Source organism: Babylonia areolata, chromosome 19, assembly GCF_041734735.1.
Source record: "Babylonia areolata isolate BAREFJ2019XMU chromosome 19, ASM4173473v1, whole genome shotgun sequence".
Taxonomy (NCBI): domain Eukaryota; kingdom Metazoa; phylum Mollusca; class Gastropoda; order Neogastropoda; family Buccinidae; genus Babylonia; species Babylonia areolata.
The window spans coordinates 14613637-14641288 of record NC_134894.1 but is presented as its reverse complement, the minus strand read 5'-3'; the positions used below and the strand labels follow the sequence as shown (position 1 = coordinate 14641288).

Below are 27652 nucleotides of genomic sequence, written 5' to 3'. Positions count from 1 at the left end.
CGGAGTATGGCTGCCTGCATGGCGGCCGGTTAAAAACGATTTTGCACGAGAAGCCCGAGGAAAGGAGCGCAGTGCACGAACACAATGAGTGACACACAGTGACCAACAAAAACAAAAACAAAAAGCGCCGTGCAGCATTCATTGACAAAAGTTATTTCCGTTTGTAACGCGGCAAGCCGAAACATCGCTCACCTGGGCCGTGACAGTCAACACATGTCCGGATGTCCGTTTTGCACGTGGGGCGAGGAAGGGGTGATGACACCACTGACACACAATGGCCAGCTCTCGCTGTTCAAAATAAACAGTCTTGTAAATATGAAAATCCAAAATAATAGAAGTCTGAATGTCGGATAACTGTGAGACAAAGACCAACCAAAAGATGGATCCATAATGAGGCACAGTACCAAAAATCACCGTTCAAAACAAACGAAAAACCAACAGGCCAAGAACATGAATAAACAGCGGAGCTCAGGTGAGCTCAAACCTGCAAGGCGAATGACCTCTACGACACACACACACACATACACTGGCAAATACACATACTGACGAAATCACACGGCACAGACACTGAGAAATGTACATGCAAAGAGGGGGACAGAAACACACAGAGGACAACAGTAGTATTATTTATTACGTACGACCTCTGCGACAAACACACACACACACACACACACACACACACACAAACACACTGGCAAATACACATACTAACGAAAACACACGGCACAGTCACTGAGAAATGTACACGATGCAAAGAGGGGGAGACACACAGAGGATAACAGTAGTATGGTTTATTAGTAGTATATGAGTTTGCAAAACAGAATTTAAAGAAAAAAATTCAGAACATGCAAAATGCAGCTTTTGATTATGTATAGTAACACACAAGGTAAGACATAAAGTATTACAGCCGAGCGTATGAAAAAAATTCAGAGATAAGCGACTTTATACATACATACGTAGTGCATTGTCTCATGGTAGGCCTATTCAATACAGAACCAATAAAAAAAAAACCAACAAAAAACAGCTGCCAATAATTGCTGTATTTCAAAAATCATACTTTTTACATATATGTGAAACATGAAAAGTATGTAAAGAATATATTACACTGACATATATGTTAACTATGCACGCATGTGTGAATATATAAACATCGAATATTAGCCGATGTGTATTAATCCCGCTTCGGATTTTTGTTTTTGTTTTGTTGTTGTTGTTGTTTTGTTTTTTACAATCAGTGTTTTCACAATTCTCGAGTTGTCAGTTTTCTTTTTCTCCTGCAATCGTGGGCAGAACCCTCCAGACTATGTATCCCTTCATTTAGGCAGCAATACCCAGTTTCCTCGGAGTTTCAACTCCTTTTCTGGAGTGTATCAAAGAACGACTCAAATGTCTTCCTTTGAAATGAACAGCAAGTTGATTTTGGAGTTTAGTATACTCGGACAAACTGTAAGTAGACAACACTTCTTTTTTTCTTTTCTTTTTTAACATTAATTTTCCTCCTTTTTGTGTGCAGACATCGGTAATGTTTATCTAAGCAAAATTTATTTTCGTGCTCCTGAACACCCAGCACCTTTCCGTTAGGGGAGGTGTTGTGGTGAAGCACATGTTAACAAATAGAAAGTGAAAAATAAATTAGTGTAAAAGTAAGACAAATGAAGGGAGAAAACAGCACTTAGAAGCACTTCGCAGAACTACGCGGTTCTTTCCCTTAGTTACAAACACGCATGGGTCTCTCGCATCAGTCTCTCGGTTTCCATCCACGTGACCCGCCAGACCTTTTTGTTATGGCCAGCAAGTCACGAAAACGGTTCTGACAATGCTGTGCGTGCCTGAAAATGGAATAAATAAAATGATGAATAAAATATAATAAAAGGCAAGGGAGAAAAGAGCAATTTGAGTTTGATTAATCTTGACGCTCATGCAGTGTTGCGAAGATGGGGGCGAAATTCTCGCAGATGTAATTCAAAGAGTGCTAAATTTCACAAAGTCGAACTTTTGATAACTGATTTTAACCAAAGGAAAACTTTTTTCTCAGCTTACGATAATTTACAGCATATGATTTCTCCCTTTTTGTGTTTCAACTGTCAAGATCGACACAGTTTTTATAATCAGGTGGAGTTTCGCTCACTATGTAGCATTTCATGCCGCTGTGATAAAGTTTTTCATTTCGAGACTGAGTTCAAATATATATTATAGCATTAAATAAATAAATGAATAATAAAGAAAAGAGTAAATGAATGAATGAATGAATGAATCAATCAATCTTTTTTCTTTTCTTTTTTAAATAATAAAAGAATGATTCAACCTTTTTGCTAATTCACAAAGATAGTTCCAACATATTTGCTTAGTCATGACATTGTTTAAACAATTTCTATCTGGTAACAACAACGTTTTTGCTTCAGTACATCTACTACATCCGGATTCTTAATAATTGTGTCAAGCAAAAAGAATAACTACTGTGAGTACACAGTGTACTGCTCTCGCGCGAAAGGAAACACGCTTCCCTCACATAATTAATCATACCAGTGCGAATACTGATACTTTTGTTGAGTCAACCGAGCGCCGGTTTCCTCACTGCAGTGACAATGACGGGTGTGTAGGTCACGTCAACGAAAGAGCGAAATACGTCACCGCAATGACATAAAGACATCTGAGTGAGTAAACGTCCGCGTTGTTAAGTCAATGTTCCGGATTCGGGTTTACGTTTCTGTTTCTGTTTCAAGAAGCCCGGCTCCGGCGGAGAGTGCTATTTACAGTTAAACCAAATCTGTAAGTGCTTTAAAAAAAAAAAAAAAAAAATAAAAATTAAAAAAAAACTATCACAAGAAGGAAAGAAAGGGGGATGAGTAGCAGATACCTGCTAACTATGCACAGACCCAACGTGTTGGCCAGGCCTTGAGAGCCTATATATACTGAATGCTACAGGACAATTATCAAATTTAATGATCATATATTGACAAAGAATAACTAAATAAACAAATTAAAAGTTTCAATGAAGCGACAAGCCGCGCGGAATGGTCCATAGGCGCGCGGCAATACCGCATCCGCTGAACAATACATAAAACAGTCAAGTAACTCAACAATTAACTCAATAATCAATTAATTACCTGAAAGGAAGCAAATGGTAACATCGTTTTAGAACAAAAAATACGCCGACGCTCACGCACAGAGTCATTGGCAAACACTGTTTAAGATAATGAAAAAATAAGAAATAAAACAAAAATTAATAAAGATTATGCGACCGCCACAAACCAACAGTACATAAATAAACAAACAACGACGTCATTCTGTATGTAAGTTATACGACTGCCACAAACCAACTATACATAAATAAAACAAACAACGATGTCTTTCTGTGTGCAAGTCTTTTGAGATGAGTTTAATCATGTATTTGCTGACGCCCATAAGGTCAAGTCATTCTGGGCATGAGTGGGGCTTGTTCGATATGTAAGCTTGTGTAACTGCGTTCAGAAGTAGGGGTTTTCGGGCCGGGTGATGGCGTGGCACAGCATCCTGACCAGTGCGGGCAGCATGGTGCTCTGCACGCCGCTCTCTCCTCCTTCTGTCGCCCCCGTCTCTTCTTCTTCTGCTGCTGCTGCTGCAACACACACACACACACACATATATACACACACGCATGTACACACACACCGCACAGTAAATCGTTAGATCATTCATCTGTCTTCATTATTCCAATCACTTGACTTCTTTATTTCAATCTTTCGCCTTAATTACTTCAAACATTTGCCATCGAAATCATTTCAGTCATTTGCCTTCAGTGTGCCTTTCACTTCTATTTGGAATGTATGAAATTACTACTTATTCCACTATTCTCTTGATTTATATAATTTTATTTCAGGTTGATGTTTTATGCATAGGTTACTTATTGTAGCCTCACAAGGCCTGATAAGGAAATGTGGTGTTGCATTTATGGATTAGTTCGTAAGCTTTGATGCCTCCTTGAAACAGAAACAGAAACCGTGAACGCAAGCGTGGGTTACCAAGTTTGTGTTGCTGCTTCTCTTGAAGGGCTACACTCCCATAGTGACACATTTGCTGATAAAGGACGGAGAGCATGGGCATTTTTTCTCATGTTCCTGGTCCTGTATCCGGGAAAAAGACAAAGTAAGAAGGAAATAAAGAAAATAATACAACCCTTTGCAAAGACGCTGGCATTCCGTGACGACAATTATTTCTTTGCCGCACAGACGACCAGTCGGCAAATCAGCACGACAAACGACTGACAAACATCAAGTATGCACAAACACAACAACAAACAAACAAAAATCAATTCATCAGTCAATTTGTCCGTCATTTACTTACTCATTTACTTGTCTAGTCAGTCAGCTTCTTGCTTACTTGTTTGTTTGGTAGGTCAGTTAGTTAGTTAGTTTCTTTTCTGAGAAGCACTTACGGGTCAGGTCGTTGGTTAGTCAGTAAGTCAGTCAGTTAGCTAGTTAGTCAGTCAGTTAATTTGTCAGTCAGTCAGTCAGTTTGTCAGTCAGTTAATTAGTCAGTTTGTCGGTCGGTCAGTCAGTCAGTTTGTCAGTCAGTCAGTTAGCTAGCCAGTTAGTCCGTTTGTTAGTCAGTCAGATGTTTTGTTAGAGACTAACGAGACAGATGGCTGTGTTGTTAGTCAGTCAGTCAGTCAGCCATTAAGTTAGTCAGCCGGATCTTTTGTTAGAGGCAGACTCACGAGACAGGTGACTGGGCTGTCCAAGGGCAGCAGCAGCACCTTCGGCCTGGGATGAACCAGCGGCACGTGCACCTTCCCCCGTCACTTCGCTGTCTTCCTCGCCTTCCCCTGCCTCGGTCCTTCCCTGCAGCCCCGGGGTGGACACGCCCAGCACAGCTGGCGGGCTGGACACGCTGACATCGTCTGTTCTGAAATGGACAGCTCTCCTGCTGGAGGCAGGACGTGTTTGTTCTGATGGGGCCAGTTGTGATGAGTCGGCTGAAGGCTGGTCAAGAAGAGGATGATCTGGTGCACCACAAGCAAGTCCTCCCGCTTGAGACGCCAATGAAGTGCTATGAAGTGTTTCCGTCTGAGAGCCTAACGAAGTGCTCGGAAGCCCTTCCGTCTGAGAACCAAACGATGTGCTCGGAAGCCCTTCCGTCTGAGAACCAAACGAAGTGCTAGGAAGTTCTTCCGTCTGAGAACCAAACGAAGTGCTAGGAAGTTCTTCCGTCTGAGAACCAAACGAAGTGTTAGAAAGTCTTTCCATTCCTTCACCGTTTCTTGGGTGTGAACTGTTCGTCATGACGAAGTCAACGTCAACATCTCTCTCCAATTCAAGCGCTGCGTCCACAGACATGACACGACTGCTGTCCTGACTCTCCACAAACCCCACTTCCTCTGTGTGACCCTGCATTTGGGACACTGGCACGTGATGCCTGGTGATCTGATCGTCAACTGGTTGGCTGCCGCCGTCCTGAGGTCGTGTTCTGGGCGTGCTGACCCTGGGGGAGGTGTCTCCGAAGGAAAAGAGACCGCCGCTGAGGAATCCGGAGTCGTTACCAGCGGCGCCTGGAGACAGGGTCCCTTCATCCAAAGAGGAGCTGAGATAGTCCGTCAGACTGGGGTCATCCTCGGCGCAGCAAACCAAGGGGTGGAGGTCGTTGCTTCTTTCTTTCATGTCTGTCTGTGCGGCAGTAGAATCTGCAACTCTCTGCTCTGTGTCCTCAGTGAAGGAAACCTTGCGGTGGAAGTCCTCGTTTCCTTCTTTCAGTTTTGTCTTCGAGGTTGTAGAGTCCGCGAGTCCCTGCTCTGTTTCGTCACTGTCGTTGTCATGCCGTGTGCCTGATATGTGCATTGTTTCAGAGTTCTTTCCACAAAACACAGTGGTGATGGTAACTTGTGGTAGAGAATCTTCATTCTCTTCCCCCGTCAGCAAAACCTGTTCGTCAGACTTCTGTCGACGTGGTGAAGTGTGATCGTTCGTTTTTGACTCAGTGCTGTGCAGAGGCGTTGCAATGGAAACAGACATGGATTCTGAAAGAGATGTTTCATCTTTTTCCTTTGACCAAATGTCTGACGGCTGATCTGCATTGTTTGATTCTGCTGTGGTCTGTACTTCTGTGCCAGTTTGATGTTCAACTGTCTGTGAGTCTGTTTGATGTTTTGGACACGACGTCTGTTCGTGATTTTCAGGAAACAGCGTCTCAGTTTCATTTTCAGTTTCATTTTCAGGAGACAGCGCCCAGGTTTCATTTTCATGGGACAGTGTGCCTGTATGGTTTTTAGGGGACAGGGTATCTGTCTGATTATCACAGGAGAGTGTGCTCATCTGATTTTCAGGGGAAAGCAGCTCAGTCTGATTTTCATGGGACATCTCAGTTTCGTTTTCAGGAAGCAGCGTCTCAGTTTCATTTTCAGGGGTCAGTGTGTTCGTCTGATTTTCAGGTGATATCATCTCGGTTTGATTTTCAGGTGACAGATTCTCAGTTTGAATTTCAGAGGATAGCATCTTAGTTTCATGTCCAGGGGGTAATACGATTTTCTGATTTTCTGGCGAAGTTGCCTTTAGATTTTCAGAGGAAAGCATGTTTCTTTGGTTTCTAGCGGGCAGTTCTATTTCACATTCTGGGAATAATGTTTCACGTTTGTGTTCAGATGGCTGTGCCTCCACCCTGTTCATCGCCAGATTCAACTCATTTTGACTTTCAGACATTTGAATCTCGTTTTCGCTTTCGGACATTTGTATCTCAGTTTCATTTTCAGACATCCCTGTTTCAGTTAGGCCCTCACGCATCCTTCTTTCGTTTTGGTTTTCAAGTGCTTGTGTTCCCGTTTGGTTTTCAGCCACCAGTGTCTCAATTTGGTCTTCACACCTCCTTTCCTTCCCATTTTGGCTTTGGGACATTTGTGTCTCGGCTTGACTTTCAGACATCTGTATGTCAGTTTGAGTTACAAGTGACCAGTCCCCAGTTTGGATCTGAATTGTATGCATTCCGTCATCGTTTCCGAGTGATCGAACCTCGACCTGATTTTCACATACCTTTCTCACAGTGTGAGTTTCAGATGTATGCATCTCAGTCTGTTTTCCACTCATCTGTGTCTCAGTTTGATTTTCATATTGCTTCGTCCCATTTTGGTCTTCAGATTGTTTTGTTTCTTCTTGTGGCAGTGTCTCAGAAGGATGCCTATGTGACGGTGTATCTTCAAAATTTATACGTGGCAGATTATCTTTAAAATCTATATGTGGTAGGTTATCTTCAAGATCTACATGTGGCAGATTATCTTCAAGATGTACACATGGCAGGTTGTTTTCAAGATCTACATGTGGCAATTTATCTTCAAGATCAAAATGTGGCAAGTGGTTTTCAAGATCTAGACGTGGTAGGCTGTCTTCAGGATCTTCACAGGGCAGATTATCTTCAGGATCTTCACGTGGCAGACTGTCTTCAGGATCTTCATGTGGCAGATTATCTTCAGGATCTTCACGTGGCAGACTGTCTTCAGGATCTTCACGTGGCAGATTGTCTTCAGGATCTTCAGGTGGCAGACTGTCTTCGGGATCTTCATGTGGCAGATTATCTTCAGGATCTTCACGTGGCAGATTATCTTCAGGATCTTCATGTGGCAGATAATCTTCAGGATCTTCACGTGGCAGATTACCTTCAGGATCTTCACGTGGCAGATTATCTTCAGGATCTTCATGTGGCAGATTATCTTCAGGATCTTCAAGTGGCAGATTATCTTCAGGATCTTCACATGGCAGACTGTCTTCAGGATCTTCACAGGGCAGATTATCTTCAGGATCTTCACGTGGCAGATTATCTTCAGGATCTTCACGTGGCAGTTTGTCTTCAGGATCTTCACGTGGCAGTTCATCTTCAGGATCTTCACAGGGCAGACTATCTTCAGGATCTTCACAGGGCAGACTATCTTCAGGATCTTCACAGGGCAGATTATCTTCAGGATCTTCACAGGGCAGATTATGTTCAGGATCTTCACGTGGGAGTTTATCTTCAGGATCTACATGTGGCAGTTTCTCTTCAAGATCTTCATGGGGCAGAGTTTCTTGGAGATTGCTAACAGACAGTGTTTGTGCACTGTTTCCATGTGGCAGTATTTGGGCATTGTTTCGAATGATTTCAAAAGAATTTGTGTGTGGCAGAATTTCTTCGGGATTCCCATGTGGTGTTCTTTCGATATCATCTCTATGTGATAGAGTTTCGTCATGAATTCCCTGTGGATGTACTGGAACAGGACTTATGTGTGACTGCACATCACCTTCATTGACAGGTAGCTGTGGTTCATCTGGCAGTATTTCACTTTGGACTTCATGAGGCTGCATATCGTTTTCGTTTTGATTTGGCAAAATATTACTTTGGGTTTCCTTTAGTAGTGTGTCAGACTGGATTTGAAACTGCTGCCATGCTTGGGTTTCTTTGTCAATCAAATTTGGATCTGTTTCCATCTGATGTTCTCGTGATTGCTTTTTTGTTTCTTTTTCTGGTGACTCTTTCTCCATCTTGGAATCAAGCATATAACAACGCTGATGAATGTTAGTTTGATATTCAGATATTTGTGGCCCATGTTGATTTTCAGGTGACTCTATATCAGAATTATTTTCAGACAGCTGTTTCTCTGTGTTGATATTCACGGGCTGTCTCGATGACTGTTCTGTATGATTTTCACTTTCTTTTTTAGGTGGTTGTGATTCAGCTTGGTGTTCAGGTAACCGTGTGTCGAGTTCTTTTCCTGACACATGCATCTTTGTTTCACTCTCTGACGATCTTGTATCGGTCAAACACCCAAGAGACTGAGTTGATGTTCCAGAAACAAAATCCGAACAGAATACCATCTGAACTTGGTTGTCAGTCAAAGGTATTTTGTGAGAACTGACAGTAACTGGTGCTGCTGGTGAAGTCAGCAGATCTGCTTCGCTAACTGCCCTGTAAGAGCTGCTTCTGTCTGCCATCTGATCATCATCAGTTGATATGAATTCTTCAGACTTTTTCGAACAGGATCTGTTTTCAGGTGGCAAGTTAGAAAAGTGACTTTCACTGGTTTCCTGGTGGGGATCAAGGTGACTGCCAGAAACACATCCAGTGAACAACGGCTTTTTCGTCTGAGCTGTCAAAATGGTTTCCTGTACACATGCTCTGGGTTGGATTCCATCTGTGATGTCCTCTGACTTTTCCTCAGTGGCTTCAAGAGCTGTGTCGTCTGAATCAGATCTGGGTTCAATGTTTGTGTTCGTCAAAGATCTGTCTTTCACAGACTGTGTGGCCAGTGGTGGTTTTCCATCTGACGGTGGTGGTGTTTGCTGCCCGCTAAAGACACTGTCACTGACAGAGGTGACATTAGTCACGTGGTCAGCAACACAACTATCTGTAGTCATGTTGTCATTGAGGCATGCAGAGTTAGTCATATTGCCAACAACAGGGCTAACTTTATCGCCCGGAACAAGACTGACATCAGGCGTGACATGAGCATCAACCTCATCTCTGTGCGCAAAGCCCTCTCCTAGTTCAGAAGAGTGGCGCAAAGAACCCGCACTATCATTGTCAGTTCCCCGATGTCTCCTTTTCATGTCTCTGTCCTTTTCCTTGACCGTGCCGTCTGCAGTTTCTGCATCAAAGGTTTGATCATGCTGGTTGGTGAGATCTGCTGATTGTGTTTTTCTCTGCTGCCTGGAGCTCTCACAGTCTACATCGACATCGCCAGTCAGGACTGAGGAAGATACGGTCGGCGAAGCTGATACAGGGATATGCCCATCAGAATCCTGCATGTGAGTTCTTGATGGCTGGACTGAAGGCGCCGGATTTTCTTCAGAAGATTTCATCACGTTTGTAAAATTCACTTCTTCCAAAAAGTCAGGTCGCTCATGTGCAGATGAAATTTTTATTGCTACGTTGGTGTTACTTTCTCCTTGAGATGAATCTCTGCTCGATGGTTCTTTGGGTACCTGAGTTGCTGGCGTAAGTGGGCTTGTTTCATCAACACCATGCAGCAGGTAACCTTGTCCCGTGACGGGACCTTCTGTGGCAGGACCTGCCTGGTTCTCTTCTTGTCTTCTGGACACTGACGTGTGGATGGCAGACGCAGTGCTCTTTTCTGGTATTGCTGAGGTCTGTGAATCATCGCCTTGAACATCTCGTCTGCCAGCTTGTTCCAACAGACCAAGAACATCTGACCGTGTGTCTTCATGGAGAGGTCTTTCCGGCACTTCCTCTGTTCGTTTGATTCTTTCATTGCTGTTGACAGGTTCATTGATACTGTCATCCTTTTTCACACGGTCAGCAGTTGGTGTTAGCTGACTGCTTTGACCATGGTCAATCACACCACTAACTTCAGCCTCATCTTTAGGAAGCTTACTGGGAATTTCCTGGATGTCGTACAAATGTTCAGCCGAACCAAAATTCCGTTGTGGATTATAGCCAGTATTCATGTCGATTGTTCGGTCAGCACGTTGATGATCGCATGGCTGCCGTGTGGACGGGGCTGGAAGATGAGGCAGAGCTAGGTCTGATCTCGTTACCGCACATGCATCGTCCTCTCTCTTGTCTTTGTCACGCACGTGCTGTTCGTGCGCCTTGGTGGCACCATTAGCCGAATGCTGAACCATGGACTCGTCTCTTTCTGCAGGGGTCCAGTGGTGGCGTTTAGGGGGCGATACGGGAGATGAAGAAACAAACGTGGATGAGACAGGTGACAGAAGCGACAGGTGACGTTTAGCACCTGTTCCATGGATGCGACGGCTGGCTGACCCGGGAAGGTCTGAGGCATCTCCATGAGACACGTGTCTCTGGGTGGAGGTGCTCATGCTGTGACGGGTGGAAGATGGCAGACTCACACCCGTTATGTTTGAGAATTCTCTGCCGCCGTAGAGTGGATGGCTTCTGCTGCGGGTGGAGTGGCTCTTCACCCTGCTGGTGTCTTCTTTCTTCCGGGTGGATTCCAGTACTTCCGCTGTGCACGAGGAGGTTGGTAATCGCGGCGAATGTCCAGATGTTGGTACCGACAAGTGTCTTGGTTCTGCAAAATAAAACATACAATGACGTTAATGATGGTGATAATATACTTTTTTTTTTTTGTCGTCACTTTGAGAATTATTTTGATAGCTTCAACAGTGACACTACTCTTCGTATAAAAACATCAGAAGCTGTCACGGTGTATTAAAGACGCTGGACACAGTGGAAGCAAGCAGCAGCTGCTAAGGGGAGGAAAAGCAACAGGGGTCAAAATCAATAGGACCAGCACCAGAAGTTGTGGTGTATCAATAGCAGCAGTAGTAGTAGCAATAGCAGCAACATTGGAAAAGAAGTATTGCTAAATATTTGCCTGTGTCTCCCGATCTACCCCACCCATGTCTGTGTGTGTGTGTGTGTGTGTGTGTCTGTGTATATGTCTGTGTGTGTTGAATGTATGCCTATACCTGTGTCTGCCCATTTCTGTGTGTATGTGTGCGTGTGTGTGTGCGTGTGGGGGAAGGAGAGGGGTCGAGGGGGTGTCTGTGTCTGTGTATGTGATTGTGTGTGTGTGTGTGTGTGTGTGTGTGTGTGTGTCTGTGTGTGTGTCTCTGTGTGTGTTGAATGTATGCCTACACCTCTCTCTCTCTCCCTCTCTCTGAGGGCTGGATGTAAAAAAGCAGCTGTGATTACCCCACAAACCTCATGAAATAAAAATTCATTTCGTTTCTCTCTCTGTGTGTGCGTGCGCGCGCGCGCGAGAGAGAGAGAGTGTGTGAGAATCTGCTTGAATACGAGCAAGTGTGTAAATTAAACAACTATTTCCTGTTCAACAACCCTGCAGTTGAAACTACATAATTTTCTTCTGAATTACTGACTGTCAAACTTCGACGAGGTAATATTCAGCCGAGTGACACAAAATCATAATTATATAACAATACCTATGCGGTAGTGAGGGGACCTCAAACGTTCCCCAGGGTGATCGGCTTATCTGAAGACTGTGCTATAGAGACTGTGTTGAAAGCTTGCCCATTGTGTGGTCCGCTGTCAACGTGTACTGTTTTCTTGTCAGTTCGCTCAGTACGTGATGAGTCTCACCTGTCAGTGTGGTTTGACTTAATTGATTTCTGTTATCATACCCAGGTAAACTGTCACTCAGACGGGACAGGCGCACGCGCGTGCACACACACACACGCGCACTGCGCGCGGGCACACACACACACACACACACACACACATACATATATACATATATGATGAGAGAGAGAGAGAGATGCATACACACACACACACACACACACACACACACACACACACACACACACACACACACACACAACGCACACACGCACGCAGCCACACACACACACATACACACACACACCATGGGCTACAATTCGGGCCATGCTTGTTGAATAGCAACGGAAAGCCGGCTATAAACTATGATAAAAAAAAGTATCATTCATAGTTATACCACAGTCATTCACGTCAGGTTATGCCATATATCACTGTCACCTACATGTGTCATCGGTAATCTAGTCGTTTTCAGCACGCATTTTCTTTCCAGAGATCGTGAAACACACACACACACACACACACACACACACACACACACACACACACACACACACAGAGGGAGAGAGAGAGAGAGAGAGTAACGTCGATGTGTCTTAACAACCATGTCTCCTATTGAACAAGCACACCCAGAAGGATCGACTTAATTTTTCTCGTCCAAACACGTTGCAAAAACTGGTCCTCCATAAAACGAAAACCTCCGTGTCATGCCGTATGACTTAACAGCAACAAAACCAGCCGCGCTCACATGGTTTTTTCATGCAGAACTGAACACAGCCCAACAGAGAAAGAAAGAACGAAAAGGAAAGGAAAATAGAGGGGGAAAAACAAAGAAAGAAAGAAAAAAGACAAACATAGCGAGTAAACGAGAGACAGAGACTGAGACAGACAGAGATACATGGTGGAAATGGGGAATAAAGCAGTGGGTGTGAAGTAGCAGAACTCGTTTTAAGTTCATACGTTTATTGTTTATTTATTTTTTTACATATTAATAATACACAATATACGCGTTCAATGTGCCTACAAAGTATCTCGATCAGCGAAGACCTGCCCAGACTCGAATCCCTATTCCTGTGGATAGGAGGAGGAGAAGGAGGAGGAGGGGGAGAGGGAGCAGGATAATGAAAGATGGGGGGAGGGGGATTGGAGAAGGCGAATGAGCTGGAAGAAGAGGGAGAATAGAGAAAGGAAAGAAAGGGGTTGAGCGAAGAGTACACACACACACACACGCACACACACACACACACACACACGCACGTACGCACGCACGCGCGCGCGCGCTGTCGGCTCACCCCCATACCTCCTTCCCACCCATCACCACCACGACCTACACACACACATTGTGAAGACCTACGTGTTGAGGCGTCCTCTCTCCGGACCCCACTTGGACCCAAACAAAAAGAACAAATGAAGCAGGCCGACAAGTCCACACACACACACACACACACATATACACACACACAGCATATTATTTAACAACATCTCTTGCTGACAAACACGTTGTCTGGCAGTTGCTATTTACGCCCCTTCAATAGGCCCTTCCTTCATCGAGCTAATAGTGTAATTAGTTCTTTGCTGGTTCATTTGTCAGTTAGAAGCCATTGAATTGCCCTCCCCCGGAGAAAGAAAACCCGACAATGAAACCAAAGCCAACGTCGTCTTCTGTTGTACAATAGATAAAAGAAAAGAGCAAAATGAATGAAATAAGATAAAACGAACAAACAAAATGAAATCAAATAAATGAATGAACAAATAACGAATAAATAAATAAATAAATAAATGCAAAGGAAGGAAGACTGAGATGACTTGAAAAAAAAAAACCTGAAAAAAAACCCAGATGTAAACGTCATGTTCAATCGACGGAGAGCATGGGGATCGGACGGGGAGGGTTGAGGGCGGGGGTGTGGGGGTGGGGGTTTAGGGTAGCCGGGGGAGGGTTGGAGGATGAGAGACAGAGAAAAAGGAAATTGTGGGGGAAATAGGGCAGGTGAGAGAAGGGGGTGAAGGGGAGTGAATTCACACACAGACAACATTACACACAAGAGCCCAAAAGACAGCGAAGAGAACTACAGTAAAAGAAAGGGTAAAAATTTGTTTTGCACATTTTGTTCCAGGTGGGGGTGGGTTAAAGCAGAGTCATCTCCATGTTTCCCCCGTCTATATTCCCCCAGGCCTATGATCCACCAATATTACTACTTTCAGCCAGGTCTAAGTTCCCCAAGGTCTAAGTTCCCTCAGGTCGATATTCCCCCTCAGTGGTCTATGTTCCCACAAAATTTAAGTCTTCGGGGGCTTTGTTCCCCATGTCTGTGATCCCATGGTTGGCCTGGTGATAACTCGTCCGCCTTGGAAGTGAGAAGAGCGCACTGGTTCGATTCCCATGCTCCCCAGTGTTTTCTCCCCCTCCACTAGACCTTCAGCGGTGGTCTGGCCGCTATTCACTCGGATGAGACGAGGTCCCGTATGCAGCATGGACCGAAGGCAAAATTCTGTAGAAAAATCCACATCGGTAGGAAAACAAAAATACACTTGCAGGCAGAAAAAATGGGTGGCACTCTCATTGTAGCTTCGCAACTTTCTCTGAGTTAGAGCAGCCCGAATTTCACACAGAGAGATCTGTTGAGACAAAAGAGTTATACAATACAATACATTATTCCTCCAGGTCTATGTCCTCCCCAGGTCTTTGGCAACTGATCTGGGGATACATGGACCTGAGGGAATATGGATAGATATGCTCTGAATACTGAAAAAATAAACCGAGTGTTTCAACAGGTGGGTATACCTACCAATAGGTATACAATTCGGCAAGAACACTTGTGGAGAGGGGCTATAAGTGATTGAAAGTCGGATGGGGGTTCTTAGGGGAAGTAGGGCGCGGGGAGGGAGGAGGGGGGCAGATCAAGGATCAGAGGGGTGTGTGAGGGGGGCAGGGGTGGGGGTAGGGGGGAGCGTTAACTCTTGGCACCGTGACAGATCACCTGCTAAGTGATCCCCAACCGTGACAAATGAGGGGTCTCGGGGTCAGTGAAGCGAGGCAGTGGTTTCACGCAACACCCCCCAGCCGAGCTCTTTGTTTTTCGCCTCCTTAAATTAGTACTCTGTGTGTGTGTGTGTGTGTGTGTGTGTGTGTGTGAGAGAGAGAGAGAGAGAGAGAGGGTTGGTGGAGAGGGGGAATGGTGGTAGAGGGCGTGTGTGGGGAGAGGGGGTACCCGTAACGTTTTGTTTTGCTCCATTTTGTTGTGTTCTGACAGGCGGTTCCAACAGAATTTTTTCCCCCTCCATAATACACAGGATACGAACACTCGTGTAGTATAGCTCTCTACTGCTTATCACGTGATATTTTGCAGGATTTCAAAACCTGTCACATGCATGAATACAATGGGAAGGATGAAGAGATAGCCACACACACACACACACACACACACACACACACAAACAAACATAGTGAGAGAGAGAGAGAGAGAGAGAGAGAGAGAGAGAGAGAGAGAGAGAGAACTTATGTTAGTTCATCGACATGTATGCAGATGGACACACATACATGGATGACCGACCGACACATACTGACACAGGTTAATTTTACAGTAAATTGACGTGTTTCAGAACATCGTGACAACAAGCGAGCGAATATGTGTGTGTGTGTGTGTGTGTGTGTGTGTGTGTGTGTGTGTGTGTGTGTGTGTGAGAGAGAGAGAGAGAGAGAGAGAGAGAGAGGAGGGCTGGGAGGAGGACAGACATAAACTGTATGATACAGACACGCAGTGTAAGATGGTTGTTTACACGCTACGTGTATTTTTTTTTACATGCAAGCATTGCAAAACGCACATTTTTGTTTGAGTAGATCCTCGATTTTTGGATGACCTCTGGACTGACATTAACAGACCGTTTATAACTAATGAGGAAAAAAAAAGCAGACAAACAAAACAACAACAAAGACACGAAAGAATAGCGAGCGGATCCAAAATAAAAACAGATATTTCATTCACTAAAAATTTGATTCTACTGATTCGAACACAGATCATAAATGAATTCCGATTTACCATCTATACGAAATCAGCTAAAGTGCAATGTCCTTGACACACCGATCTATTCTGAGCTGTCATTTGCAATGTTGTTTGGTCACTTTTGAAATGCGGTCTGCTTGTCCTGCGACGTATGTCATTGTTTGATCAGAACAGGAATCGTGCTGATCTATGTTTGTTCAGTGTGAGAATCCTGCCATTTTCTGTCCGTGAGATCTGAGAGCCAGTCTCGGATGGAACGCAGTGCTCAGTGCAAAACGTCTAACCTTAAAACGTGTCTGATATAGAGTTCATGTATGGGTTTTGCGCGTTGTCATGATTTATATGGGTGTGATTATTGCAGTCATAGTCATTATGAGTATATAATGGTGTTGTTTTGTAGTAGTTATTGGTGTCACTACTACTGCTACCACTTCTACAACTACTACTACCACTGCTACTACTATTTTCTTATCATCATCATGATTATCATTATTATTATTATTATTGCTGTTGCTCTTAAATTTCACCAGTGGCTGCTGTCGTGTCCCATATGTTGTCTACTTCAATGTTTCTTGAAGTTGTTGAGTATATGTGTGTACTTTCATGTTACAGAAATATAACCTTCCGAGACGGGAAAAGGTGTTGACAAATTACTACGAGTAGAAGGAGCAACAGCAGCAGCAGCAGCAGCAGCAGCAGCAGCAGTAGTAGTAGTAGTAGGATATTGCCAGGATTATATATATATATATATATATATATATATATATATATATATATATATATATATATATATATATATTCCTTTTTCTGTCTGCTTCAATTCGGTGATTGATCACAGCTAAATACTCTCTCTCTCTCTCTGTGAGTGCATTAGAACGGGCTTGAATATAGGCCAATCTATTTGTGTATCAGTGCGTGCGTGCGCGGTGTGTGTGTGTGTGTGTGTGTGTGTGTGTGTGTGTGTGTGTGTGTGTGTGACGCCCGAGCATAATATTTTTTTTATGTGTACACGCGCACGTAAACACATGCGTGCATGAACATACAAGTCAGTCTAGCCAACGTGCACACGAGAATCCCCAAATCCCAAGCCAAAGGAGAAAAAGCTACGTGGCTTATAGTGATTTAGCTATAAGGATTAACTCTAGTGGTATGTGTGTGTGTGTGTGTGTGTGTGTGTGTGTGTGTGTGTGTGTGTGTGTGTGTGTGTGTGGCGTGGGGTAGGAGGGCGTAGGGGTGGTGAGGTGACTTTTGTGGTTAATCCGTCGGGAGAGATCTCAAAAAGCGGTCAGATGACGAGGTCATGACTTTGGGCCGAATGATATCTTAATGGATTGTCACGCACGCACGCACGCACGCACTCACGCACGCACGACACACCTTCACATCCTTTACGCAAACATACATACACTAAAACGCTTGCGCGCGTGCACACACACACACACACACACGGATTCATTCACAGCACTATATGCCGTGGGGAAAACACACACACACACACACACACACACACACACACACACACACACACACACACACACACACACACACACACACACACACACACACACACACACACACACACAAACATACAAAAAAGAAACACAAAGCCTAAACAGAATATTTCTTCTTGACAGGTAAAAAAAAAAAAAAAGCTGTGTATTTGTATGGAGACTGCATTCTTCAATCGGCAGTTCAGGTACGTGTGTTCGGTTCTCATTCAAATGTCAATACATATACAATCGGGAGAAAAAAATGTTCATGTAAAGTACGCTGGCGATAACTGTGAATGATAAAGACATACAGAGAAAGGAAGACAGAGAAAGAGAACGAGAAAGAAAGAGAACATTGAAAGACAGACAGACAGACAGACAGACAGACAGAGAAGAGTGCATTTTAAGACAGAGACACAGGAAGAAAGCGAGAAACGGAGTGAGAGGGGGAGAGGGAGAGAGAGGGAGGGAGACTGAAAAGATAGATATGATGAGAGAGAGAGACAGAGACAGAGACAGACAGACAGATAGATAGATAGATAGATAGATAGATAGATAGATAGATAGAGGAGTGACACACGCACACACGCACGCACGCACACACACACACATATAATTTATACATATATATGTGTGTTGAGAGAGAGAGAGAGAAGACAGACAGACAGAAAGAGAAAGAGAGACAGAGACAGAGACAGACGGAGACAGACAATGCAACGGACGAAAAATAGCTTATTACCAAGTGTGTGGACTGGTTTCTATTCAGCAAGAATGTGTCATACGTATTAGATCACGATTTCTGTTCCATAGACGAACAGACCAGAAGAACTGAACTCAGGGAGCCCCCTGCTCTTGAGCACACGGAATTCCTACGCCTTTTCTAGATGAAAAGAAAGAAAGAAAGAAAGAAAAATGGTCTTATGTATTAAAAAAAATCTTATTCATTCGTCTTTCATGCGTCTTATGTTCAAGCCATACTTGAAGGCCCCAGGACTTAGAGCCCAGATCAAAAGCCATTAACTCACTCAGTACGGCCAGTCCTCTCTTCTCCTCTACACAGACCCCTCGGATGTCCAGTGGGTGTCTGAATGACCCAACCTTTAGCTTCCGTCGTCAGAATTGTGGTATTCTTTGTCAACATTCACCTCTTCAGTATAAGAGCCTTCCGCCTGCAATATTTTGATGATGGTAATTGGGGTGAAACGCTGTTAACGTCGTCTCTTTCGCCGTTCGTATGGAGAGAGTTAATGTCGGTGTTGTTCCGTGTGGGGAGCACAAAGAATTGGTAACGTCCTGTTGTATACTACTGGTACCCCAAAACCTCTCAAGATATTCAGGCAGGTGTTGTAGGGACACTAAAAAAATTCCGCTCTGTTGTCTTTCAGTGTGATGTCTACCCAAGACTGAAGTGATATTATGTGCTGGTGTTCTGCTGCTAAAACTCTTAAGATTGTTCGGAAACACGTATTTTTCAAGTTTACTTTATTTTAGGTGTGTGTGTGTGTGTGTGTGTGTGTGTGTGTGTGTGTGTGTGTGTGTGTGTGTGTGTGTGTGTGTGTGTGACTTTGCTTAGGCCTACTTTATCAGTGCTGTAAACGTTTTATTTCCCTGCTTCTTCGTTATATCATGATTTTCATTTGTCTTTTTACAGCACCAGTTATTTCCCATTCTGTACACCTCTCTCTCTCTCTCTCACCCTCACACACACACACACACACACACACACACACACACACAAACATATGCGGGACTCACAAGCACATATATACCTAGATGCACGCACGGACGAACGTACACGAATACCAACAACAATAATAATACCAACAAGAAGACTATCAGACAACATTAACAATACCAACAAGAACACGGACAACAACAACAACAACGATACCAAGAAGAAGACAGTCAAACAATAACAATAACAACAACAACGACGACGACAACAGCAGCAACAACACCAACAAGAAGGCAGTCAGACAAGAACAACAACAACAGTACTAACATGAAGACAGACAACAACAACAACAACAACGATACCAAAACAACAACAACTTACCACCGCCACCAAGAACCGTGCCGCACAGAGCACTCCTGCAGACACCCCCACCATCGCCACTGACGGGAGGCTGGGCCGCCAGCAGCAGTGCCCGAAGACGGTACCACCCCGTCACGTCCCTCCTGCAGTCGTCCGCCAGAAACAGCACCTCCCTCCCCCCGACCTCCGCCGGCAACCCCCCCTTCTCCACCCCCAGCGCCACCACCACCACGCTTCCGACCCTGTTGGGCCCGTCCCCAAACTTGTTCAGGCTGCAGGTCCGCAGGCAGGGTCCTCCTGGTGCTTTCGGGTCGGCGGACGCCGTTCTGGCCGAGGTGGGGAACGGAGAGCATCTTGAAGACTTCCCTGAAGACGAGTGTCTGACCGCCGGTCCTGACGTGTAGATTGAGTCTGGAACGGCGAAGATGGAGGAGGCAGAGGAAGCCGAATCTTCGGAATACCCTGCAGGGAAATACGCTGAAGCGAAAATGGAAGTCGAAAAATCTTCAGCGGTTTCTCCACACCAGTCACCATCCTCAGAACCGAACGAAGCGGAGTTGCCAGAAACTCCCACCAGCCCGGAATCGGGAGGAGAGTAAGCTGAAAACTCTGCAGCGCCACCAGCGGCAGATGAAGGGTGATAACCGGAAGAGGAAGTAGACGCCGAGTGAGTTGCCACCGTCCTTTTAGCGGAAGTGTCGCCATCAGCGGAAGAAGTGAAGAGGGCGCGGAAAGGGGAGAGCAGCCAGTAGCGGGGCCAGCAGTCCCTGATGAAGCCTGGGGTGAGCAGCACCACAGTGACCTCTGACCCCGTGATGACCCGGTCCAGTTCCTCTCGGAAGGACACACCTGAGAACACAGACCACACGGCCATGTTGGCTGGACCATAGACACTTGATATTAGTGTCTATGGCTGGACATAGATTTATGAAATTCTTTTTATTCACGACTGGGAGACTGATGGAGAGGACTGAGGCAGAAGGGAAGAGAAACATAAGAGAGAAGGGAAGGGGGGGGGGGAAGAGGAGGATTGGGAGATAGACTGGAGGGGGGAGAGGGAAAGAGACAGACAGGCAGATAGAGACAAAGACAGAGAGGGGGTTTTAAAATTCAAAAGAAGCATAAATTGTTAAACCGAATAGAAAAAAAGAGGAAGGGATGGAAGAGAGAGAGGGAGGGAGAAAGAGACAGGCAGACCGAGAGGAGAGCGAAGGATGTCGACAGGGAGAAAAAGATTGTTTGACACATTTGTAAGTCGGAATTTTATGGGCTTTCAGATACAGGATGACGGGCGCAATAGCCGAGTGGTTAAAGCGTTGGACTGTCAATCTGAGGGTCCCGGGTTCGAATCACGGTGACGGCGCCTGGTGGGTAAAGGGTGGAGATTTTTACGATCTCCCAGGTCAACATATGTGCAGACCTGCTTAGTGCCTGAACCCCCTTCGTGTGTATATGCAAGCAGAAGATCAAATGCGCACGTTAAAGATCCTGTAATTCATGTCAGCGTTCGGTGGGTTATGGAAACAAGAACATACCCAGCATGCACACCCCCGAAAACGGAGTATGGCTGCCTACATGGCGGGGTAAAAACGGTCATACACGTAAAAGCCCACTCGTGTGCATACGAGTGAACGCAGAAGAAGAAGAAGAAGATACAGGATAGTCTTCTCAATATATTAATATACCAGCAAACAACATATCACGATACGATTCAGTTCATGTGGTGTGTTGTTTAACTGACTACTAAGATCAGCGAACGTGTTTTCACGTAAAAACAAACAAACAAGAAAAAAAAAACAAAAAAACTTGAAGAAACTAAACAACGAAGAACAAAACAATAACAGAAACCTTCCAAACGTACCATGTATCAAAACGATGAAAGCTCTGAAGATCAAATCAAAACCACCATTTTCATCTTAATCTTTGTAATAATTCATTCAGATAACGATAATTTTTTTTTGTGTCCTTCAAAATTTGAAAACTGTCTCCAATGGAACACAGGAAAATACTTTTTCGTTGACTCAGCTAACTTAATGTTTGTACCTGATATCGAATAAATCACGGCATTCTTTTAGAAAGGACTTATTACACCGAGGGTCTCTTCAGAAGGCTCACACAACAGAGTTTCTTCACCTTTAAATGAAGTAAAGAGGGAAGAAATGACAATGTGTGATATGTTGAGGACAGTTTCCCATTCTGCTGGGAAGGAGATCTTTTGGACTGGGACCTTGACAAATCCAAAACGTGCACACGATAGATGCGCAGTATAAACACCTTCTACTCACGGATGAAGCAGCATCCGTTGTTACTGGTATATAAATGCGTGTTTAGGGTTTGGAATTTTGCGCCAAGTCCCAAAGGTTTGAGTGCAGCAAACAACAAAAGCCAACTTCTCATTCTATCATTGTGTATGTATACACCCTATACATTGGAAGAAGTGTAAAACAAAAATAGTATCTTCAGACGGTATCAGATTGATACGGTCAGATTAATCAAGCCACCAATGCAGCGGGATGTGATAAGAATGGCGATAACCCAAGAACCGCAGTGTATCAATTTTGAAACAACTCATGGATACATTGATAAACCTGGATGGTTTTGGTACCGCCGAAAGGATGTTGAAAACAGCAGTAATTAAAGAGCAAAGAAAGTCGACGTTGACAAGAAGATCACTGCTCTCGCCTTTCTCTCCTTCCTGGCACGCTCCAGCCACTGCGTCGTCTTCTTAGTTTCCCTGCATGCTTTTTCATTTCCGAAAGCTGTAGTCTTCTGATTAAACACGTTAGACTGTGCGGGTTGTGAAAGAGCGTTGGTGTGTGTGTGTGTGTGTGTGTGTGTGTGTGTGTGTGTGTGTGTGTGTGCAGATGGATAGGTGGGTGTGTAACAAAATACCTGTTTCGCATCATTTATGGCTTTCTCCGACATGTTTCTGTGAAATGGATATGCATTGACGGTGTTGTCTACGGGATAGGACATGCTGAAATATCAGTGTGTGTGTGTGAGGGGGAAGGTCGGGTGGTGGGGGGTGGAGGAGAGGTAGATGGGGGCGTGTAAAGGCGCGCGTGCGTGCGTGCCTGCGTGAGCGCTTTTGTGTATGTGTGTATATCAGTATATTCAAGTATGTGTATGTATGTGTGCATGTGCCCACGCACGCGTATGTATGTGTGTGTGCGCGTATGTGTGTATATACTCGCGCGCGCATGCACAGCGTGTCACAGTGCATACAGTACATGAACGTGCGTGCGGTGACTGTTTCTCTTCCATCAGTGATAGATAACTATACCTGGGGGGCAGTCTCTGTCGTGGTAGTAGCTGTTGACCAGTCCCTCCAGCTGAAGTTGTTCCACGGCTTTCCGGGTCCACTGCAGGGCCCTCACGTTGTCCGCAGTGGCTGCCCTTGGGCAGCGCGCGTGGTTGTAGATGACGTTGAAGTGATAGAGCCGACCCTCCGGCAGGGGGCGTCTCGGTGCAAAGTCGTCTGCTGGGATGTTGTTGTAGGGGTCTTCTCGGAATTGAAACTCCGACATATTTGTGCTAATTTATTTTTTCAAGTCTTTTTTTTTCTCTCCTTTTAATTGAAAGTCGAAGATTTTATTTCATCTTAGTTGCTGCTACTCTAGCTGACCACACAGGGCCATATTATAACTGAAACATGGACATAGTTCCTGTATTTTGTGTGCTTTAAAAAAAAAAATATTGCTATTTCTCGCTTTCTTTCTTTCCTTACTTCTTGTTCCTTTATTTCTGTGGGTCCGTATTGATCGTCGTTCTTATTCCGTTTCTTTTAGGATTTTCTTTCGTGCGTACTTGGTAATCAGCGATAGCAAACTGAATATGATGGGCCGGAAAAAAAGAGAGTTCTTATATTCTTCTTTTCTGCGCCCCGTACTTTTGTCCCTGTTTCTTGTTTGTGAATATCAGTTTGGTGACGAAACTTGCGTTAATGGATTTGAAAAGTTGTGTTATGATTGCTCAGTTTCAGTCTAGTCGCTTGACAAGTTCAACGAGACTTGGATCAACTGAAGCAAGAAAGGTCGGAATTCAGGAATGACCGAATTTCGTGAGCGAAAAGTGTAATGATGCTCTGATTAACGCGCGGTCTCAGCAATTATTTCCTTATACAGTATTACGATACCGAAACAGACAACCATAACAAACAAGTGGATCTGGATGACAAAAACCAGAGTGAAAAAAAAAGAGAAGAAAAAGAATGTGATAGGATAAAATACGAACGAACTAATGGATTTTAAATCAATCAAATCAATCAATTAAAACGGAGAGCTTGTCCCTGGCGATGAGCTCAAATCACACCAAAAACTTGTGAAACAGTCTATGAGTTTCTTGTCACGTTTAGTGTCACAAAAGTTAGCCTGCGGTGCCGCCGGCTGCATGACAGTTCACACCTCAGGTAACCATGGTGATCCGAAGGTCAAACGCAGCTACTATCAAACTCACGAACACACACACAAACACACACACACCATTGAGTCCGTCCGCGAAACACGACCCACTGGTTTGAACAGTTGTACAAACACCATCGAAGAGACAGAAGAGGCGCCGTACGTGTGTAGAGCCTACGGCTGTCGTCTCGCTGCTACTGACAGAAGCCAGATCAATGCACGCACACACACACACACACACACCACAAAAATCTGGTTCTCCTTGTTCTAAAGTTATCCACACCACACTAATTTTTTGTGTGCTACCCGGGGTGGAATTCCACCCGTCCGACCCCCCTCAACATCGCTGGCATTTTGTTGTTGCCCTGTCCGAGGCGGGGGAGTCCTAGCTGTCTTCTCAGTCACACCTGCAGGCAGGAGTAGGGGTCGATAGTCAATGGAACTGAAGAGTGCAGCGACCAGGGTACCTCTCTCTCGCTCTCTGTCTATCCCACCTGACTGGCTCTCTGGCTGGTGGGGGAACTTAGGTGGGCAGCCTGTCCCTAAAGGAGCGACTGTGTGGTGGGGGAAAGGAAAGAGCAGCCGTGGGCTATTTTCTTTTCTTTCTTCCCCCCCCCCCCCTTTTTTTTTCAATACATTTTCAGTGGTTTGCTCGTTATCGAAGGTTAAAAGTTTAAAGGTTCTTTTACAGTCATTGAGGCAGTGAATTCATATCCACTGTGTCTAGGGCTTGCCACTGAAAGCATTATGATTACACCGAAGCTTGTCATCTATCAGAGGCTTAATTTGATTAAACAAAATTAATAGGTTAACTTCATCCTCTCTTCTGCTCCATCATTGAGCATGCGTGCGTGCATGCAAATACATGTATCCACACCCACTCACACACACACACACACACACGTATCAATGTACGATTGATAACACATCACATGAGTACAATACTCAGTGTTATCAAGAGAAAAATGTCACTCGTGTGATTTTTAAAAGTTTTTTTTTCTTTTCATTCTTTTCTATGACGATTTGTCCAGACTGTTACTGTTAGCAGTTAAAGAACCCAGGATGAAAACGTATCGATGTGTTATGTTTTTCAAAGGTAGTGAGTGTGTGTGTGTGTGTGTGTGTGTGTGTGTGTGTGTGTGTCGGATGGGGGGCGGGGGGGGGGATAGGGGGGAGGCGGGGGCCGGGGATATCGCCTAGTGTGGGATTCGATCCCATGCACTCATCTATTCTCTCCATTCCTATGCCGCAGACGCGTTACCACTCGGCCATCACGCCACAATTTTCCTTTCTTTTTAATTAAAAAAAAATTCTTCACATACAGTAAACGTTTATGCAGTCATAACCCAGTCGTGTTTTCCTTTATTAACCCTTTCACCGCCAAGCTCGCATTTATGCACAGGCGTGGTAGAGGACCCATGTCACCGAAAGGTGACCATTCATTGGTCTGTTATCAATGAACCTACTGCTCTTAATGTTCAGTGGTAGGATGGGCCATATTTTCTATACATCGCAGAGGGAATGCCCAGCTATTCTTAGCCACTGTCTTTTCTGTGTTTATACCACAAGGGAATTTTGTGCTTTAATTTGACTGGCGGTGACAGGGTTAAGGACGTTAGCTGGGCGGACTAGGGACACATGCGTGGAAAACAGGCACAAGCAGAAAGGGGGCCGGGAGAGCAGACCTTGAGAGTGGGGTGGGTGGGGGGGGGGGAGAGGCGAAGGAGGATTGGAAGGGGGTGAGAGGGGTGAGAGGGGTGGGGGAAGCGGGGGGGTTGGGTCTCTTTGTGTTTGTTCAAAGTGTGTGTCGTGTTGCGATCGCTTCTAGGACTCTTGAGGGGGGGTCTGTGTGTGCGTGGGCATAGATTTATTTTTTTTAAGTGTGTGTGTGTGTGTGTGTGTGTGTGTGTGTGTGTGTGAGAGAGAGAGAGAGAGAGAGAGAGAGAGCGTGTGTGTGTGTGTGTGTGTGTGTGTGTGTGTGTGTGCGTGCGTGCGTGCGTGTGTGTGTGTGGTAGGCCTGCTGGTATCGACAGATCGATGTATAGGTGTTGGTGTTATAGCCCACTTTACGGAGATTCCTCACCAAGGAATGGTGTTAAACTGTGTTCAGGACTGGGATGACTGCTACGGTTTCAAGGAAGGAAATCAATAAATCAATAATAACAGGAACAACATCGATTGTTACCACCACCACCACCACCACCACCCCGCGGCCAACACCGCTGACCACCACCACAATATGGCTGCCGCTGCTGCTACTGATAAAATGGTATCAACAACTACAACAACCACCAAAAAAAAACCTAGTGTTTTTTTCCGGAAACGATTCAAAATGGAAACAAACGGAATGAAATGGAATGAAATTAAACGCAATTTGAAATTGGCCTCTCACCCCCCCCCCTTCTCACACACACACACACACACACACACACACACACAGAGCCACCCACTCCGACACACACACACACACACACACACACACACACACACACACACAGCCACCCACCCCGACACACACACACACACACACACACACACACACACACACAGCCACCCACCACGACACACACACACACACACACACACACCAAGCAATCATCGTATCTACCTGTGAAATTCATTGCACAGCTGTTGTGCAGATTTCCACAGGAGTGCGGAAGCTGTACAAAATAGATAAAATCTCTGTCTTTATCTCCTTCTATTCAGTCGACACAGTGTCACGAACAGCCTCATGGACTGTGTTGTATGTTGTGACAAACACTTTGTCGTCCCTGGAGACCATTATAATCAGTGACGCTCAGCGGGGTGTGTGTGTGTGTGTGTGTGTGTGTGTGTGTGTGTGTGTGTGTGTGTGTGTGTGTGTGTGTGTGTGTGTGTGTGTGTGTGTGTGTGTGTGTGTCCACTGTACGTGCATTCAACTGAATTGCATAGTCAATTAATTCACTCTCTCTTTCCCTCTCTCTCTTTTCTGATTGTGTGACTGAAAGAGAGAGAGAGAGAAAGAGAGAGAGACAGACAGAGAGAGAGAGAGTGAGAAAGAGAGAGAGCGGAAAACTGAATGAGAGAAATCAACATTGTCACCCCTTTTAATTTTCTTTTGATACTTATATGGACTATGAGTCACCTCATCATCATCATTGTCTTTTATTCCAAAGACCATGTGGCAATTAATGTGTGCTTGCTGGGCGAACTATTGAGACTGTTGTGAACAGGTGTTAGCATGAGAGGAAAGGTATAGATAGGAAGGTGGGGTATTGAAGGCTCGACACTTAACACACTGTGACTGTAGATATGAAGTGTCACTGACGAACCCCAGTACAAGCCTATCAAAAAGACTTGACATTGAGGAGATAATGTTTCCGTACTTACATGCATGTGTGTATGTATGTTTGTAGGTAAGTATGCGTGTATTATGCATGTATATATATATATATATATATATATATATATATATATATATATATGTGTGTGTGTGTGTGTGTGTGTGTGTGTGTGTGTGTGTGTGCGTGCGTGCATCTATCTATCTATCTATCTAGAGTGATGCCCTAGAGGCAACGCGTCCGCCTAGGAAGCGAGAGAATCTGAGCGCGCTGGTTCGAATCACGGCTCAGCCGCCGATATTTTCTCCCCCTCCACTAGACCTTGAGTGGTGGTCTGGACGCTAGTCATTCGGACGAGACGAGGTCCCGTGTGCAGCATACACTTAGCGCACGTAAGAGAACCCACGGCAAA

At 44.8% G+C, this 27652-nt stretch overlaps 1 protein-coding gene across 3 annotated transcripts; it reads right to left on the bottom strand.

The window, feature by feature from the left end:
* Window positions 1-758: 758 nt before the first annotated feature.
* On the bottom strand, window positions 759-24350 carry LOC143293488 (uncharacterized). Of its 3 annotated transcripts, none has more exons than XM_076604382.1 (4): window positions 22804-24350; window positions 19542-20369; window positions 4697-10987; window positions 759-3598 (listed from the first exon to the last, which is right to left on the bottom strand). In XM_076604382.1, the coding sequence occupies exons 1-4, from the start codon at window positions 23045-23047 to the stop codon at window positions 3468-3470; spliced, it is 7494 nt and encodes a 2497-aa protein (XP_076460497.1). In that variant the 5' UTR covers window positions 23048-24350; the 3' UTR covers window positions 759-3467. The 3 variants fall into 3 exon arrangements, with proteins under 3 accessions (XP_076460497.1, XP_076460498.1, XP_076460499.1); XM_076604383.1 differs by having other exon boundaries at window positions 759-3592; XM_076604384.1 differs by having other exon boundaries at window positions 759-3589.
* Window positions 24351-27652: the final 3302 nt, after the last annotated feature.